General features: G+C 30.4%; 1 protein-coding gene and 1 long non-coding RNA gene across 2 annotated transcripts; one reads left to right on the top strand and one right to left on the bottom strand.

The window, feature by feature from the left end:
• Nucleotides 1–1,945: 1,945 nt before the first annotated feature.
• Nucleotides 1,946–2,792, bottom strand: LOC108466275 (uncharacterized). The gene is made up of 2 exons (XR_008279032.1): nucleotides 2,510–2,792; nucleotides 1,946–2,223 (listed from the first exon to the last, which is right to left on the bottom strand). It is a non-coding gene; the product is annotated as an uncharacterized LOC108466275 (long non-coding RNA).
• Nucleotides 2,793–16,050: 13,258 nt separating this feature from the next.
• On the top strand, nucleotides 16,051–16,858 carry LOC108466454 (50S ribosomal protein 5 alpha, chloroplastic). Its single transcript, XM_017766814.2, has 2 exons — nucleotides 16,051–16,238; nucleotides 16,353–16,858. Exons 1-2 carry the CDS (start codon nucleotides 16,148–16,150, stop codon nucleotides 16,688–16,690), a joined length of 429 nt encoding a protein of 142 aa, XP_017622303.1. The 5' UTR covers nucleotides 16,051–16,147; the 3' UTR covers nucleotides 16,691–16,858.
• Nucleotides 16,859–17,529: the final 671 nt, after the last annotated feature.

Genomic DNA, 17,529 nt, shown 5'->3' with positions numbered 1-17,529 from the left:
AGGTTTGACTGTCAAGGCTGCGTCTTTCGGCGTCCACTCTTACGCGTTAACTCCACTTTTTTTATTATTTATTTATTTATTTATGATAGATTTGTCTAAGTTTTATTTTTTTAGTTTAGTCTAAAGCGATAGAAAAAAAAAGGTCAAAATATTATTTTGGAAAAAATTAGCTCTTTTATTTAAATAAAATAAAAATTATATTTTTTACTCTTATAATATATTTTATCAAAATAAATTAAATTCTATAATATTTTATTTTTTAACACCTAAATCATCAAATAAAATGATAATTTTAAGATTTCAATCATCAAATTGTCATTTAATATGGAGATTTCAAAAAAAGTAATATTAGTTTATTTTTGTGATGAAAGATTATGTCGATGTTGGGGGGATAAGATGGGAGGTGTCCGAAGAGGAATGGATAAAGGTGAATACTGATGCAACTATGGGAGTTGGCTCATTTGTTGTTGTGGTGGGAGGAGTGGCCAGGGATAATGGAGGACGTTGGCTTTGTAGGTTCTCCCGTAAGTTAGGAGTTTGTTCGATACTGAAAGTTGAGTTATGAGGGACAGTTGAGGGAATTAAACTAGCATGGGAGAAAGGAGTTAAAAAATTGTCTTAGAGATGGATTGTATAAAGGTAATTAATTTGTTAATTGGTCAGACTCGACATTAGAACTTGTTAGGAGGAAGAGTGAGGGATTTATTGGAGTGAAACTTAATACTTGAGATTAGAACATGTATCAAGACCGAAAAACAAAGTAGTGGAGGATATAGCTATACTTAACATGAGAATAAATGTGGAATGACAAGTCTTTAAGGAATCTTGTTGAGCGTTACATGACATTATGAAGGTTGAGACTCCTAATCCAATGACCAGATAAGATAAATAAGTTTTGTTTTGCTTTAAAATTTTCCTTTTAAACAAAAAAATTTATGTGGATGTTAAGATAAATAAATATAAAAATAATAATAATAATAATAATTCAAAAAAATTGGAGCTCTCAAAACCTCTTTAAAACTTTAAACTACACCTCTAAAAAAATCAAATAATTTTAAACTTCAAAAATCTAAAACTACTAATTATTCTAGCAAAAACCACTTAAATAAGAAATTATTTATTGTCTTATTAATTTTCAAATTTTTATGTATGGTTTATTATGATAGTTTTATTTTTAAAATATTAAGTACTTTTTATTATATTTTTAAGAGTATTATGTTTTGCTTAATTTTTTGAAGTGATACGATTTTTTATGAATATAATTGTTTGACATGTTTATTGAGTTTTGTGAAAAGTATTATTTTGTAGTAATTAGAATGACAAATATATATTAATAATATGTTATTTTTCAGACCATACCTGGGATGATAAGTAAATATTTTAAATAAACGTAAAGTGTGTTATGTAAGTTTTGTATATATTAGCATGATTTTGCATTTATTTAGTCATGTTTGGTAAATGACAATTAGATTCGTTCTTAACATTTTGAGATCCTAAGCGAAATAATAAATTGGGGTTTCTTTTTAAAAAATTATAAAATGTAATACAATAAAATAAAAACATATACTACTAATAAAATAAAATAAAATAAAAATTGAGGTCCCTCGATCAGAAGATTTAAAATATTGAAGATTTTTTTCCCACATTAAAAGCTGAAGAATTTTTTTGGACCCCTTCTAACCTTGAGCCATAGGCAGCTGTACTCCCAAACTACTCTAGGGCCCCAAACTACTCTAGGGTCGGGCCTGCAATGACACAGTATTAAATTGCAAATTTTACGCTTTTTTATGTTTAATTTAATTAGATGATACAATAAATATAATCTATTGAAAGTAATTGTTATATTAATTTGATTGGTGCATTGTTAGGGTTTTAATTTTTAGACATTGAAAGTAACATAATATATTGTTAGTGTAGAAGGCCCATTTTGCCCGGGCCTTTAAAATTATTTACAAACAAATAAATAAACCAAATAAAAATAAAATATAGTCCACAGTCCATAAATACCAAATTTACATTTAACCCACATACAAATATAAGCCCAAATTTTAAACTCATTTTACAATAGGGCCCAATCTTAAAATAGCCCAAATAGCCCGAGCAAATTGAAACTTCTGGAACCCTAGGGTTTCTTTCCCTTGTGCCATTATTGCCTTCGTGCCAGCTTCCACGAGCGTCGTTGCTTCACGCTCCACGTGCACCACCACCTCCAGCTGGATCCTCCTGCAGCAAGTTAACAAACCATAACAGAATACAGCAAAGAAGAAAGCAGAAAACGTGTATTTAATTTTTTTTCATTTTTGGCTACAAAAAGCCAAGTGCAACAGTGTATAGAAGGAGGGGAGATCAGTACATAAAGTTGAAATAAAAAAGGAAAAAAGCAGTTTACAAATTCATGGATTATTTTTCTGTTTATATTTTTTGCTTTATTTTGAAACTATTCGACGAATATGCGTATATTAAAAAGAAAAGAAAAGAAATCAAAAAAAGGGAAAAGAGGGAAAAATACCAAAGTCGATTTGCTCCTCCATCATCGGAAACTTCCCCTCTGGCATCGGAGTTGGCCTTCGGAGAGTCCCCTAATCTCCTAACAGTGGTGCGGCCTACTTTCGTGCCTAGTAGAGGAAAAAAGGTGAAAACCTTTTTTGTTTCTTTTGATTTTGAGCAAACAACTCAGGGGAAAGGGTTTTTTTTTTAGTTTTTATACATAAATGAAACGGCGCCGTTTAGATGATGAAGGAACTCACGCGCGAACCGACCCGACCTGGGTAGGATCCGCGCACTTATTTGATTTGGGTAAATTCCGCATTTGGTCCCTTCCTATTTTGTTGTCGTCTGATTGAGTCCCATTTGTGTTTCTTTTGTTTTTTTAATTCTTGCCTAAAACTTATGCGCCATTTTGATTTGATCCATGTTTACATGGTGCGTTCAGAAACTTGGAACAATAGCGTTTTAATCCTCGCACATTCACGCGCATTGTGCTTTGGTCCTTATTTCTATTTCAATATTTTTTTTATTTATTAATTATCCTTCTAATTTGATTTTATTTCAATTAAGTTTTACTTCAATTTTTATATTTCATTATTTTTTTAAATTCATTTTAGCATTTATCTTTTAAATTTTTGTATATACATTTTGAATTACCTTGATAAGTTTACTTTGTTTTTTTTCAAAATTATTATTTTTAAATTCCTTTTATATCATTTCATTTTAACATCTTGTATAATATTTATATAAAAGTTCTTATACATTATTATATATATATATATATATATATATAATTCATGATAAAGTTAATTTTATTCTATGTATATTATTAATCTTATGTTATTTTATACATATAATTTCTTTTAAATCTACTCACATATTTTATTATATATCTTTGTTATTTAAAGGAAAATCCTACGTATCTTATGTATTACTAAAATTATTATATATACATATATATATATACTAGTACATATGTTTATTCTATATACATTATTAAATCTATGTTATTTTATACATATAATTTCTTCTAAATCTATTTATATACATATTTATGTTTTCAAATCTATTACATATATAATTCATGGTAAAATTAATTTGATCCTATATACATATTTAATCCCATGTTATTTTTACATATAGTTGCTTCTAAATTTATTTATGTATATACATATATATGTTTTTTAAATTCATTATGTGTATGGTTTATTTAAGATTATATTTTATTATGTATTTTAATATCCTTTCCTATTTTATGTATTATTGAAGTTTTCCTTTATTGTGTGTATATTGTTAATTTTTTTAAAATCAATGTTTTTAATACATTGTATATTATTTGATTTAAAGATCTTCACTCTATAACACATATTTTAATGATTACATATATATATCTCTACTTTTTATACAAATTATTTCAAATTCATCAATTCATCAATTCATCAATTCATCAATTCATCTATTATATATATTATGTGTTCATTAATTCATCACTATTTTAAAATTATCTTATATCCCATTGGTTTCTAATCTCCATTTTGTTTTGCACATTTTGTCTTGATTGTGTTATATTAAATTATGGGTTATTGTTGCATATTACTTTCGTATTTTTATTGTTATATCAATTGTTCGCCATACATGCTTGGAAAGTTGATTTCATTTTGCTTAGACTAGTTATACTCAATTGTTTAGTTGGACTGGTTAAATAAGGTTATGGTATCTTCATTTACCAAGTACTGCACTTTATGTGTGCATATTATTTCATGTTTATTAATCCTTTTTTATACAAATGTTGCTTTGTAATATCCAATTTTTTTTAAAATAACTAATTATTCCATCTTCTCTTAAAACAAATAAATGTGTTTTGAATAAATTTATGATTTTCTTTATTATTCTAAGATTCTAAAATAGGGCAATATTCAATATTTGGAAATTCGGGAAATCGTGCCCTATTGTGCTGAGTATGCTTTTTTGTCGGACTAAATATTTGGATATCCTTTTATAATTTTTGGCGTATGAGCTTTTAAAAGTCAAAAATCAATCGTATTTTTGAAGGTATAAAGAATCGTATCTAATAGTGCTGGATATGATGTTGCCTACCTTTAAAACGAGAGAATTTTGACGACCAACTTGAACCACTTAAGTGTTTAAATAAGAACAATATTTCAAAATTTCTTTTTTTTAATCTAGACATAAGGACAGCACTTAATCAATCTGATACCAGTTTTTAGGCGTAATGAAGGTGTTAACCCATCCTCATACATAACCGGCTCTCGAACCCATTTTTTTTACGTGGACTAAAATTGATTTAAATGGAACAAAATGTTTTAATAGGTGACCCAATCACACCTAAACAAAAAGATTGGTGGGGACTCCACATTTTTGTTTTAAAAGTCGATCCCCGTTTTTTTTCCAAAAACAAAAATGGTTTCGACAGTTAGAAATTGAAAATCATATAACCTTAAGCAATAGTTGAAAATGTGTGCAATATTTTAATTGAAATTGATCTATGACTATACCATTCGAGCAATTTAAGTGTGTAGCTTTAATAAAGAAGATGAGTAATTAGATTACTGCATAATGACCAAATTCGTTAGTTCGATGTTGGTTATGTTTTTGAATTGAGTCACCAGATTAGTGTATGGTTTAGTACGAGTGCTAAAATTGATGAAATAAAAAGAAAGATTGGGTCCAAAATAGCTCAACATTTCGGGAGGGTGTTATCAAAACTATTTTAAAAATGTCCAATGCCATTCAATCCTTGTATATATAATTTCATCAGTAACTTCATGTCGCGGAGTTGTATGCAAAGTTATATGGTGATTGTTAGAGTTGTGTAACCCAAATTCTAAGAGGTTGCTTGCAAGTCAAGTTAACAAAATATATTTTCTTTCTAGAAGATTTAGTATTTATTAGTATAATATATTTAGCATTTATTAGCATAGTTTATTTGACCTACTAATTTAGCCTATAAATAGGTTCTTTTACAACCTTAGAAAACACACCCATTAGAGATTAGAACTCATAACACATTTAGAGAATTTTGTGTCTACGTTTTGAGGGTTCCTTATTTTTCGGGTTTTCGAGGTTTAATTTTTATCTCCATCTTTTGTACTCTTTGTTCTTTTGCCATTATAGTAAAATTACCTTTGCCCGTGGTTTTTTATCCTCTTTGGAGGGGTTTTTTCACGTTAAATTTGTGTGTTCAATTTCTCAATTTATTCCGCTATTTTTTGTTACTTGTTGCTTAATCGGGTCGATCCTAACAGTCATACTATGACTGAGAAACCTATTCTACCGTCTTCTTCTACATATGTTGTTCAAGATGTTACCTCAATAAATCCACATAACTGAATTCAAGCAAAACGTTCTTTGATGTACTAAGATCGTCGTGCCTAGACGACTATCTGCATATAGGTAAGACTTTGATCTAAATATTGACTTAGTAGTCTTAATGATTATAATGTGACACTGTCATCAGGTGGCAACCTTTACTGTAACCTAACCCAGAATATGTCTTACGAGATACAATTGTTGGTAGTTGGTTTTCTAGCCCTCCTCATCTTCCTTCTTCTTCCCCTTCTTTATTCTTTGCTATAAAGTTGGTTCTTAATTCTTGTCTTTTTTTTTTTTTGTTATCCTTCAAAATAACCACTGATCTTTCGAGATTTCAAGTGAATGGTGTTATAGTGGAAAGAGAAGAACGATTATACACCACAGTCGTAGAAGATATGACAACCATGTTAATGTTGCAATGTCTAAAATTGCATCACTATTAATACGACTCAATTCCATCAAGATCATATTGAATGAATGATGTTATTGCCGATTGTAAGTCTTGTAAATTGTCATTATTAAATTGTCAAGACTATTACTAATACAACTCAGTCTTATCAGGATTACATCATTATTAACTATCATTATTTATAATGCATATATGCTTTCATTTTTCCAACATCGTCTTGCAAATCTCCAAGAACTCTCCATTTGATTCTATATTAGAGTCACTATCAGTTCTGAATTAGTTACAGTTTGATTATTGAAAAAAGAGGTGATAGCAATATAGTTGCTAACATGCTCAACGTCCTTATTTGAACTGCTAGAAGAGTCTTCAACACTCCAAGTAACACAAAAAAAATTTTTGTTCTTGAGTGTATTAACACACTCTACTTGAATGTGTCTAAAGCCATGACATACATGACATTGTATACCTTTCTCCTTTTCTCCGGTGGATTCAACATTGATCACTACACCTTTGCTTTTGTTTTTAAAGAAGTTTTTTGCAACATTAGACTTCTTGTTCCCTCTAGATATGTGTAAGCAAAGCCATCTACTTTTAGAGTTCTTCAACAGTAGTATTATCACTAGTTACAACTAGAGTGCAACTTGAAATGCTATGTTATTCTCACATTTATATATACTCTTATGTTCTTCCCAGATTCATCAAGGTTCATTTCAAATATTTGTAATGACCCTATGTGTTCATCAATGCACATACTATCTATATCTTTGGCCTTTTCAATTGTATCCACTTTGATAGCAAATCTCTTTGCTAATGATCTAAGGACTTTTTTAACCAAATTTAGGCTTGAGTATTCATTACCAAGTGCAAAATGCTTGATTTCATAGATTATATAACTTGGCATAAAACTCGATCAGAGTCTCACTTTCTTGCATTTTGAGTGTTTCAAATTTGGTAGCCAACACCAGTAGCTTCAATTGCTTCACTGTTTTGGTTCATTTATAGGCAATTTCAAGAATATCTTGGACCTCCTTTGTTTTTCCACACTTGGAGATCCTTTTGAATTCTTGATCATCAACTCCACAGAAAATAGCATTCAAGGCCTTGAAATTTGGATTAGTCAACTTCTCTTCCTCAATAGTCTAAGTGAGTCCAGATTTGGGAGTTTTAACTCCAAAGACATCAACTACAGAGGTGGCTCCCACCTAGTGAGAATTACACACCTACTTTTTTATCCATAGAATTTATAAAGGTGTTTATCCTTGCTTTCTAGTATGTGTAATTAGATTTGTCCAATATGAGGGGTCATAAAACTAAAGAGCTTTCATAATGAGCAAAAGTCAACACCATGATCACCACTTACTATGCCAAGTGTGCCACATCCCAAAATTCGGTTTAGTAGTTTTGGGTTAGTGGTTCAGGTAGCCGATTCGGGTCCCAAAATTAAATTCAGAGTGAATAATAAGGATAAAATAATAATAGTGGCCTAAATTTAGGTTAGGGAAATTTAAATTAAGACTTCAGAAATCAATTTCCTTAAAACGCTTTTTAAAAAATAAAATCAGATTTTAAAAAAAATTAAGGGAAAAGGTTTTTAATTGAAAGGGAACTAATTTGTAAAAGGGTCAAACTTGAGAGTTGGCCCAAAAGCAATTAATCCAAGTTTTAAAATCAATTTTTTTTCCTATTCAGCTATAAAACCCCCTTCCAAGTTTCTTCCCTCCTTCATCCTTCTCATTTGAATTTTTTGCCAAACACAAATCACACAATTTTCTCTCCAAACAACTAAACCATTTTGATTTTCTCACCTCCCAAACACTCAATTTTCTCTCAATTTCTTCATCAATTTTCTCATTCTTCTTCAAAGGATTTTTAAGGAATTCAAGCTTTAACTCATTTTTCTTCTTCAATCAAGGTTAGAATCAGATTATTCATGATGTTTTCATGCTTGTTGATTTTTCAAATCAAGATTTGATCACTTATAATGAATTTCCTATGGATATAAAGTTTTAAGCCGAAATTGAGCTTGAAAATGGTGAAATTCGGATTTCTAAGTCAAATCATTGTTTCTAAATGATTTTCAACTTGTTTTGACATGATTAAAAGGATTTTAAACTCAATGTAACAAATCATTAAAGGATTTTAAAGAATTGATGATTTTTCCCACTTGAATGCCCATATACGATGATTTTATTGAAAAACTGATATTTGATTTTGTAGGTATTTAAATTGATTTAAATCTATTCTAAATTTATATATAAGATATCTAGAAGAAGTTTTAAGTAATAGAAACAAGAATCGATTAATAAAATCGATTATTTTGATAAACTAGTCAAATTTTCTAAGAAGAGAGTGGATGAATCTGTGTTTTTGTTGATGTTTAGATGTGTTTGTGATTGTTAGTGGTCAAATGACTTTTTGTTTAATGTGTTTGCAAATTTCTGGATCCATCGAAGCCTTGTACGAGTAAGGCAAAAGGCAATGAGAAGTTTGTTTAAGCTTTTGGCAATCAAGCAAAAGTTAAGTAGTGAGTGGACTAGAATGTTGCTTGTAGCATAATTACTTGAGTTAATTAGGGGCTTAGGTTAGCCTAAAATCCTATCCTAAGTTTTTAGTGTAAGCTTTCCTACTCAATCTTATTTTATTTTTCCAATAATGCATATATGATGTGATATGTGATACATGATCAGCTATTATAGCAAAGTGAGATGTGTGTATGTCAGAACGTGATATGAGATTTGTTGGTTTATGCACACATATGAAATCTATACTTATTGTGGCTCATTAAGCATTGTTTTGGCACTTGAAAGTGCATTAAAAATGAATGTGATAATGTTGTGAACATGACAAGTGAAAGTGTGCATAAAATAATAAATAAATGTGTATAAGTGGATATGTTGGCCTTGTGATCTATTGAAATCATTGGATATAGTTGGCATGCCATAGGATTTAAGTATTCACATGTGTTTTGATTATGGGCGTTGAGGCCCCGGGATATGTTGGAAAGATAAAAGAATGTTGTGTTTTGACTCCATTCAATTGGACATGTTGATGTGTTGGAGAGTGTTAGCTTTATGCTGCACTTGCATGGGACATGTTAGACTCTTTGAGTCTTTGGTGTGTTGGAGACCTGTTTATCCAATGAGATATGTTTGCATATATGTTTTTCAAATCACAAGTAGCCAATATATCAATTATGAATTGATTGAATTATGCTTAAAAGTGCCATGATTATTTGTTTTAGTATAATTTTATTTTACCTCGGATATTGTGTTTTATCGTGGCATCCTTGAGCACTCACTGAACTTTGTAAAGCTCACACTCGTGTTTCAATATTTTTCATAAGAATAATGATCCTGAGGTGAGGGGAGTGGGCAATAAGGGTGATTTATACAAGGCATTGTGTTTGAGTATGTGTTGAGGTTTTTGAACTCTTCTAATAAAAGCAATGTGGACTGGATTTATAGGACTAGACTATTCATTTTGGGATTGTAAAATGGACTATATGGACTGTTGTTAAAGACTTTGAACATTGGATTTTGATGTTTTGATGATTGTGAATAATGATATTGATGCATGACATGTCTTGGTTAAATCCTAAGTGTTAGAATTGCATGAAGCTTGATATCTAAGTGTTATGAATGTTTAAACTATATTTTGGAAGTTGTGGAATGCTTAAAATGACCAAATGGTTCAATATGAACATATAAAACCTTTAGAAATACATGATAGGCTGATTTGATATGTTGAGTAAATGACTCAGAAGTTATCACTTGTATGATAGCATGATCATCTACTTTAAGGCTCAAATTTTGCTATTGGATGTTATAGTGTATTTGAGCATGTTTTAAATTATGTATGTATGTAATATGACTTGTTAGAATTGTGAAATAAGCCTAAATGCATGAGGTGGTATGTTTGGTAGTGACCAAAACATGACATTGCAGATTTCTAGGCTGCTATTGTAGAAAATGCAGCTAACATTGTGACAATGTTCGAATGATGTCACGACGAGGAACCAACGTCAAGTCACCCTTTATTGTGTCAACATGACGAGGTGCCTCCTCCAATTCATGTCATGACGTGGGGACCGCACCATCACGACGTGACATACTATTTGTTTTTGGAGTGTTTCACCAGATTTGCAATTTAGTCCTAAGTTTTATGTAATGTAATTAGAGGTCTAAAATGCCATAAAATTTTTTAAAAATTTACATAACTGAGTTTTAGATGTCTAATCTCATAAAACCACAAATAATTTCAAAATGGTTATTTTTATATTATGATTTTCTTTCAATTTAGTCCTTATTCCTTGTTTTAACATTTGATATGAAATATTAATTAGTTTTAATTGGATCTTCAAATTATGATTTTAATAGAACCTTAGAACTAAAATTTATATCTAATTTGTTGTTTTATGGATCTTCTCATATGTTGATAGTGAAATAACGATTTTACCTTTGAATGTCGTTTGAATGATTTTGTTAGAAAATCATGTTATTAGGGTTCGTATGATTAACCTTCATTGTTTGATTGATAGTTATGCATGATGATGTTGTGGTGTGAATGGTGGTTTGTGGTGTGGTCACGTAAGTGACTAATGTGACGTTCCAGATTAAGGTCGGACTATCTCGGACGAGTTTGGGACGCCACAAAGTGTTTTCCTTTTATTCCAATTTGAAGTAACATTTGGTATGTGAGTAGATATGCAAGCAATTATAATTAACACAACTAACAAGTGCATAGTAGGAATACCAAAAGTTTGGCTACTGTTAGAAAAAATCTAGTTCGAAATGGTTTTCTTGTATAGTGGAAAATAAATATTTTAAAAACTGACCCGATTTGTGCTATTTATAGCAATAAACCTTAGAACAAAATCGTACTGTGTTTTTGAATAAATGAATCATTTTCTTTCCCAATGATAGGCATCAAAACCACCAAATAAAAATTCCTATGACAAATTAACTCTAAATAGTAATAAAGAGTAGTAGGGTCGAATCCACAAGGATTGGTTATTGTTATCCAATTTCATTTTTTCTTTTGAATAGGATTTCTGTCGTGGCAATAATCGTGCCCGCGACTTGAAACAAACTCGCTGAAAAATAAACAAACAAAATAAATTACGAGAGTTGAAAATATTTAGAAATTAAATAAGTGAGATAGCAACAATAAACAGTTATATTAATTGAAAGTAATATAAAATAAGAAAGTGATTTGAATTTTGTAACTAGAAATATAAAACCTTAGCCTTAGACTCAGTGAATTTTGGTTTCTGAATCGATCCTCGAAAATAGATTCTCTCTTCCAAACCATAAGTTAGTTATAACGATCAAAAACGTCTTAATCGCCAATTCTTCCTTTTGTAGTTGATTCTACTACGACCTGCAAATCGACCCTTACCAATTGTCTAACTGCGATACACGCTTTCACAATTGAAGACCCCGACAGCCTTTTGTTCTGAAAAACCCAACTCAGATTAATAGCCTCAACCACGCAGGACGTTTAAATCTGATCACTATCTCCCTTGACGAAAATCCCACTAGTATGACATCGCAGGATAAGCCAATTTGTTCACGGGAATCCAAATACAGCACGGTTGACTCGACTTTCCAACTATATGCCAAACAACTCCAACCCAACGTGGGCTTTTTGAACTGAAATTGAATCGACTTTAAGGGATGAATTTATAGTATCCTATATTTCGGAGAGATGGTGAATACTGTTATGAAATATTTTTAGTCTGGATTCATTTCTCACAATTCTTTACCGAAAAGAATATTAGCCTAAAGCTAAGTTAGAAGTTTAACTAAGCATGAAATTGGTCATACTTAGTCGGTTTATGGAAGTGGATTTAATAGAATGGTAGAAGATGGAAAAGGAAGAGAAAATGACTAAAATGGAAAAAGTTGGCAGAATGTCTGCAATTGGTTCTAACGTTGAAAGAAAAGAAAAGAATAAATTTTATTCATTCAATTTCCAAGTGAGTTCAAGTATGAGTCTTTCAAAGGCCACCATACACCCTATTTATACACAAACCATATACTAAAATTAGGCTAACCCACCTACCCACTAATTACATGAAATAAAATATCAAATTTTCTTTTATAAATATGGCTTTTACAAAGTCAAAAATCTGATCAGCCCTTAAATGTTTTCAAATTTCTGATTCGGCTCCTCTTATATTGCTCATGCTTCAATTTAATCATTTTCTAGTGGTCTTTGAATTAAAGCATCTGAATTTCGTTCTTAACAAAATTTAAACATAAAATCACCAATTTAGTAAGAATTATTTTAAGAATTAATTGATTTGAACATGTAAAATATAAAAAATAAACATGTCATCACCAACTATTAACCAAACGATCTTTTTCACTATTCTTATACCACGAATTGCCTCGAGTCTGGACTCGATCAATCAAATCAAATTAAACACAGAAATTAGAAATAGTTTTCTTTTCTTTTAGGGTGAAAATGAAAATTTTCTCTTCTCGAATAGAAACTAGTAGAGTTGTTATTCCAGAAAATATATTTAATACTTAGAGAATAAAAGTCTTTCTATTTCCGAGCAGTCTAAGAGTTGTGTAAATAGCCCTACTGGTGTCATCTATTTATAGAGAGAGAAGGTAGAACCCTCATTGAATTATAGAAGTTTATTTCAACTAGAAAAATGAAATCCTAATTCAACTAGGATGTAGGGGCAGCAACCCTAGTTAATTATATTAGGGTTTGTCGTCCCTCTTTATTACATAAAGGGCTTTTAGGCCTCTTCTATATCAAGTCCAATTATAAGTACATTTCAAGGTTTTAACCCAATACTTTATAATTTGATCCAACCCAGTAATTTTTTTTTTGTGTTTCTCAAAAAAAACTTCAATATTTATATTAAATAATTTTCTCATCCTAATTTTATCCTTGATAAATATGACGATTTTACCCTTGATAAAAGTTCCAAGAAAATATATTTAATATTTCACCATTCAACTTGTTCACTATAATCGTATGGTTTGTTTTCACTTTCAAGCTTTAAAATAGCTCAAAAATATAAACTTAATCTTACGATCAATTTTGAGAAATCCTTATTCATTTCTAAATGAATTCATTTCTCATTTTCATTTCCATTTTAGAGAAAACCACATTAACTTCTAAATGATTTCATTTCTCTATTTTCATTTTCATTTTGGAGAAAACTTTAATCATTTTTAAATGTTTCATATTTCTACATTTCACCATTTCTATTTATTTTCGCTCATTTGATTTAACATGCAATTCATTTCTAATTTCAACGAGCTAGCGGAGGGACCAATTGGACATATGCAATTGAGGCTTAAATGATTTATAATTAAGTTCCAGTTTTTTGCCTATCAATTATAAACTCATTTAGTCACGAAGTCATTCCACTATAATATCATGACTGAGCTCTCCCAATAGCATAACATTACGAAAACAACTTAATTAATTCTCGTCCAATGACCTTGTCATAAGTGTGTTACCCTCATAGAATATTATTAATCTCTTTAGGATAATATTCGTTCTCCAAATATGATCCTATTTTATCTCATAGTAATTATTACATCTTCCTTCATAAAAAGTCAATCATCATCAAATAGTGATCAAGTCATTCATCACAAAGACGAATAACCCGTGGTCATGTTTAATTTTCATCAATCATGTAATGCCAATGAGAGGATATCATTTACCCATGTCTCGAGCTACGAATTTCATTATTGTTAATGACGCTACATACTGCAGAAGTCGTACACCCAACGCACCAGCTTTCAATGTCTTATTTATTCGAACTCAGGCTTTTACTTACATCAAAGTGTACGAGTCACACAAATATAGTCCATCATCCACTCAAGATTTAAGTATGTCACACAATGAACATCACAAGTGAATAAATCCATAAACAAATTCAGGATCTATTCTTCTTGGGTCTAGTCCGATGTACAATCAGTCTAGTCAGTCACATCTATGTCTCTATCTTTTGAGAGTCATCCGCTTCGATGCCCAAGACAAAGCATCTCCCCAATTGGATTTGATAGATGACATATTAGTCTTTCAATCTATTTGCTCATTTCCGATTAAACTAATGACATGTTTTGTTTATTAGTAGAACTGTCTTTCTGTATTATGATCCAACCACGTAATACCACTTAGTATTAATTTAAACATTATATAACCAATGAGCAACATTTACTTCTATTTTGTTTTTCGCGCAAAAATCATGTGAGGACAATATACAAAGTATTAATGTATTTCATGAATAATTTTATCAACCAATCTGTTTAAAAAATTACAAGTGTACTTAGACGAAAATATTATACTTAGGGCACCAAATCCAACAATTACAGAATTTGATTTCCACCTGTCTGCTGGTACCTAGAAAGTTAATCCACAATGTTCAAAAAAGTACAAGTGATGATTTAAGTCTTGCCACTCACTGTGTAAGATGTAATAACCTCACGCTCATACAAAGATCTAAATCACTCTCCACTAAGTTTTTCCTTTGAAAACTTAGTTGTAAAACTAAGAGACTCATTTGAGTTTTACTTACAAAATGCACTCCCAAAATAGTTACTAATATAGAAAAGTTTAAATTGTTAATTCTCTCATACTTTTTACCTAGACAAGCTTAAGCTATATGTAAGTTTAAAGCTTGTTAAAATATAGATCAATTTCTATATCAATTTCCACCAAAGTAGCCTGCAAAACTATACTACAATTATCCTAATAAAGACTAAGATAAAGAAGAAGAAGAAAAAAAGATCTTCAAGATATTCTTTTATGTTGTCGAATCCAACCTTCATAAAATAATGATTTCGATTTGTATGATCTAGTTGGACCCAATCATTTGTGATTTGTTCCTCCATTAGATCAATCTTCAAATATAAGTTGAGAACACTTTCAATAGATTACAAATTCAAACAAATTTTGTTCAAAAGATAGTCAAACTCTAAAAGTGACAAGTTATGATTTTAACCCATCAGAAATTGAAACTGCTCTTGTAATTTGAACTATAATTGCTCCAACACATTTTATGCATAATTTAATGTCTTTTTCCGTTATTATATGTGTTTTAAGGATAATATAATAAGAAAGTGTTACTAGATTATCTTCTATTCTCTCAACCAAAAATATAATTCTACATTCTAATTGACCAAACAATAAAATTTAATAGTGTCAATAATATTTGTTTTCCTTTTCTAAATTCTACCAATAATATTTTAGGTAATATAAATAAAGAATAACCCTATTACTAGAAGTAATCAAACCTTCTGTAACTCAAATGTCTAAAGATTTGAACATGATATTGATATTTATATGTAGTATTACAATGATTTAACTTTTAAGTCAATGATATATAGTTAAAATTGAATTATTATAATAATTTATGCAAAACACGAATGAAAATTAAACATAACATAAGAAAAAATTATTAAAATAACACAGAAATATATAACTACGTAAAATATAGGTAATGGTCTTATAATGCCTTGAATATGATAATTACAAAAAAACATAAAAATACAAGATTTTTTCTTTCGTCTTCCCTTTCCTTCCCTTTTTTTTTTTTCCTTATTCCTTTTGATTTTTTTAATCAACATATAGTCAATAAAATTGTCCCATTTTTCGATTGAAAAAAAGTTTCAACTATAACTTTTCATTTTTTATTTCTCAAAATAAAACTTTTCATTAAAATGTCAACTATAGTTAGGTGTCTTAAGCAGCCTTATATATATATAGTTTTAGGCTGTTGCCATGTCCTTGACTTAGTGGGCAATAGGCCGGCCAGATGCATAGGCCCATCGAGGCTTTATTTATTTATTTGCTGTTTAATTTTTTCTATTGTTTCGATGGTATGAGGACGGGGTAGAAAAAAGGACCATTTATCTAGCTTATCCAAATCGAAAGTACAAGGAAATGGCTCTCCTCACCTTTAATCCACTTACCTGTCTCTCTTCTTCTCCGGTTCGTTCTTGCTCAACGTCGTTGCCCATCGTTGTTTTACCAAGTAAGTTCGCTTTTCATTTAACGTCATCTTCTGTGTGGTTTTTCATCGAACACTTCGTTGTCATTGATGTAAACATTCTTTATCTTGTTTGAAATCTTTTGTATTCGTCGTCAGTTTCCAGGTTGCGGGTGAATAGAATCGATGACCATTGTTCAAAATGTTCAATTGGTACACAGTTTGTCCCCAGCAAGAAAAGATCGGTGATGACTGTGAAAGCATCTTCTGCAAGTACTGATGGCGAGGAACAGGTTCCGGCGGAAAGCAAGAAGGAAGATTTACCAGTAGGACAACTTCCTTTAGAATCAAAGATGCAGCAGATGGCGGAGCAGAAGATGAAGATGAAGATGGCGAAGAAGATAAGGCTTCGTAGAAAGCGACTTGTCCGCAAGAGAAAGTTGAGGAAGAAGGGACGATGGCCGCCTTCTAAGATGAAAAAATTGAAGAATGTATGACCTTTTGCTTAGTCGTTTCAACTTTCTTATTCCTACTTTGTAGATCTTATATACTGTTATGCAGTGATGACCTTAAAGAACTGAATCTGCTGTTATCCAATTTCATTATGAAAACTGAAAGATTAATGCCTAATGTGCTTGCCTGATTTTGGCATCTCTTATGCGAAATTATGCCAGCTATACGTTCCTTTGATTCTTGAATGCATCTGATTATGATAATCCTGTCATTCCATTTCACTACCCTGCAACTATTTTATGAGACCAAAGAAAATGAAGTAAGTTGATTCATTCTTTGTTATTAGGATTTGGGTGAAGAATGTGGTAAGCTATGTTCTAATGTAGTTAGATGGGATGGTTGTAATAATCTATTTATTTACCTTTTTTTTTGTGTTAATGATAAAATTTTTAAAATAATATAATTATTCTTAAATTATCCTTATATTGTATTGTCATTAGTATGGAAAATACCTCAATATATGGGTACATTATTAGGAAAAAAATGTGATGGACTAATCCACTATAAGAATGTTTTTTGGATTATTATGTATTAGTCATAACAATTCTTATAGTGATAATAATGCACATAATTTTTGAACTCGAGGTCAATATAGTTTCAAACATCAAGAGGTGTATGCTTTAACACAGTGGAAAGTCTTCCGTTACTAAATGTACTATAAAAATTGTTGTTAGATATACTATAAATTATGTAATGAGACCTGAGTGACCGTGATAAGATTTGTTCCTTCTACGTAATAGGAGTGATGTCTTGCACCCTCCGATAAAATTAGACTAGAAATGCATAATCATACTCAAATTAATCGATACGAGATATCAAACTC

This window comes from Gossypium arboreum, chromosome 2 (genome assembly GCF_025698485.1).
Source record: "Gossypium arboreum isolate Shixiya-1 chromosome 2, ASM2569848v2, whole genome shotgun sequence".
Classification (NCBI taxonomy): Eukaryota; Viridiplantae; Streptophyta; class Magnoliopsida; order Malvales; family Malvaceae; genus Gossypium; species Gossypium arboreum.
The sequence above is the reverse complement of the archived record's forward strand: the minus strand, read 5'-3'. Positions and strand labels throughout refer to the sequence as shown.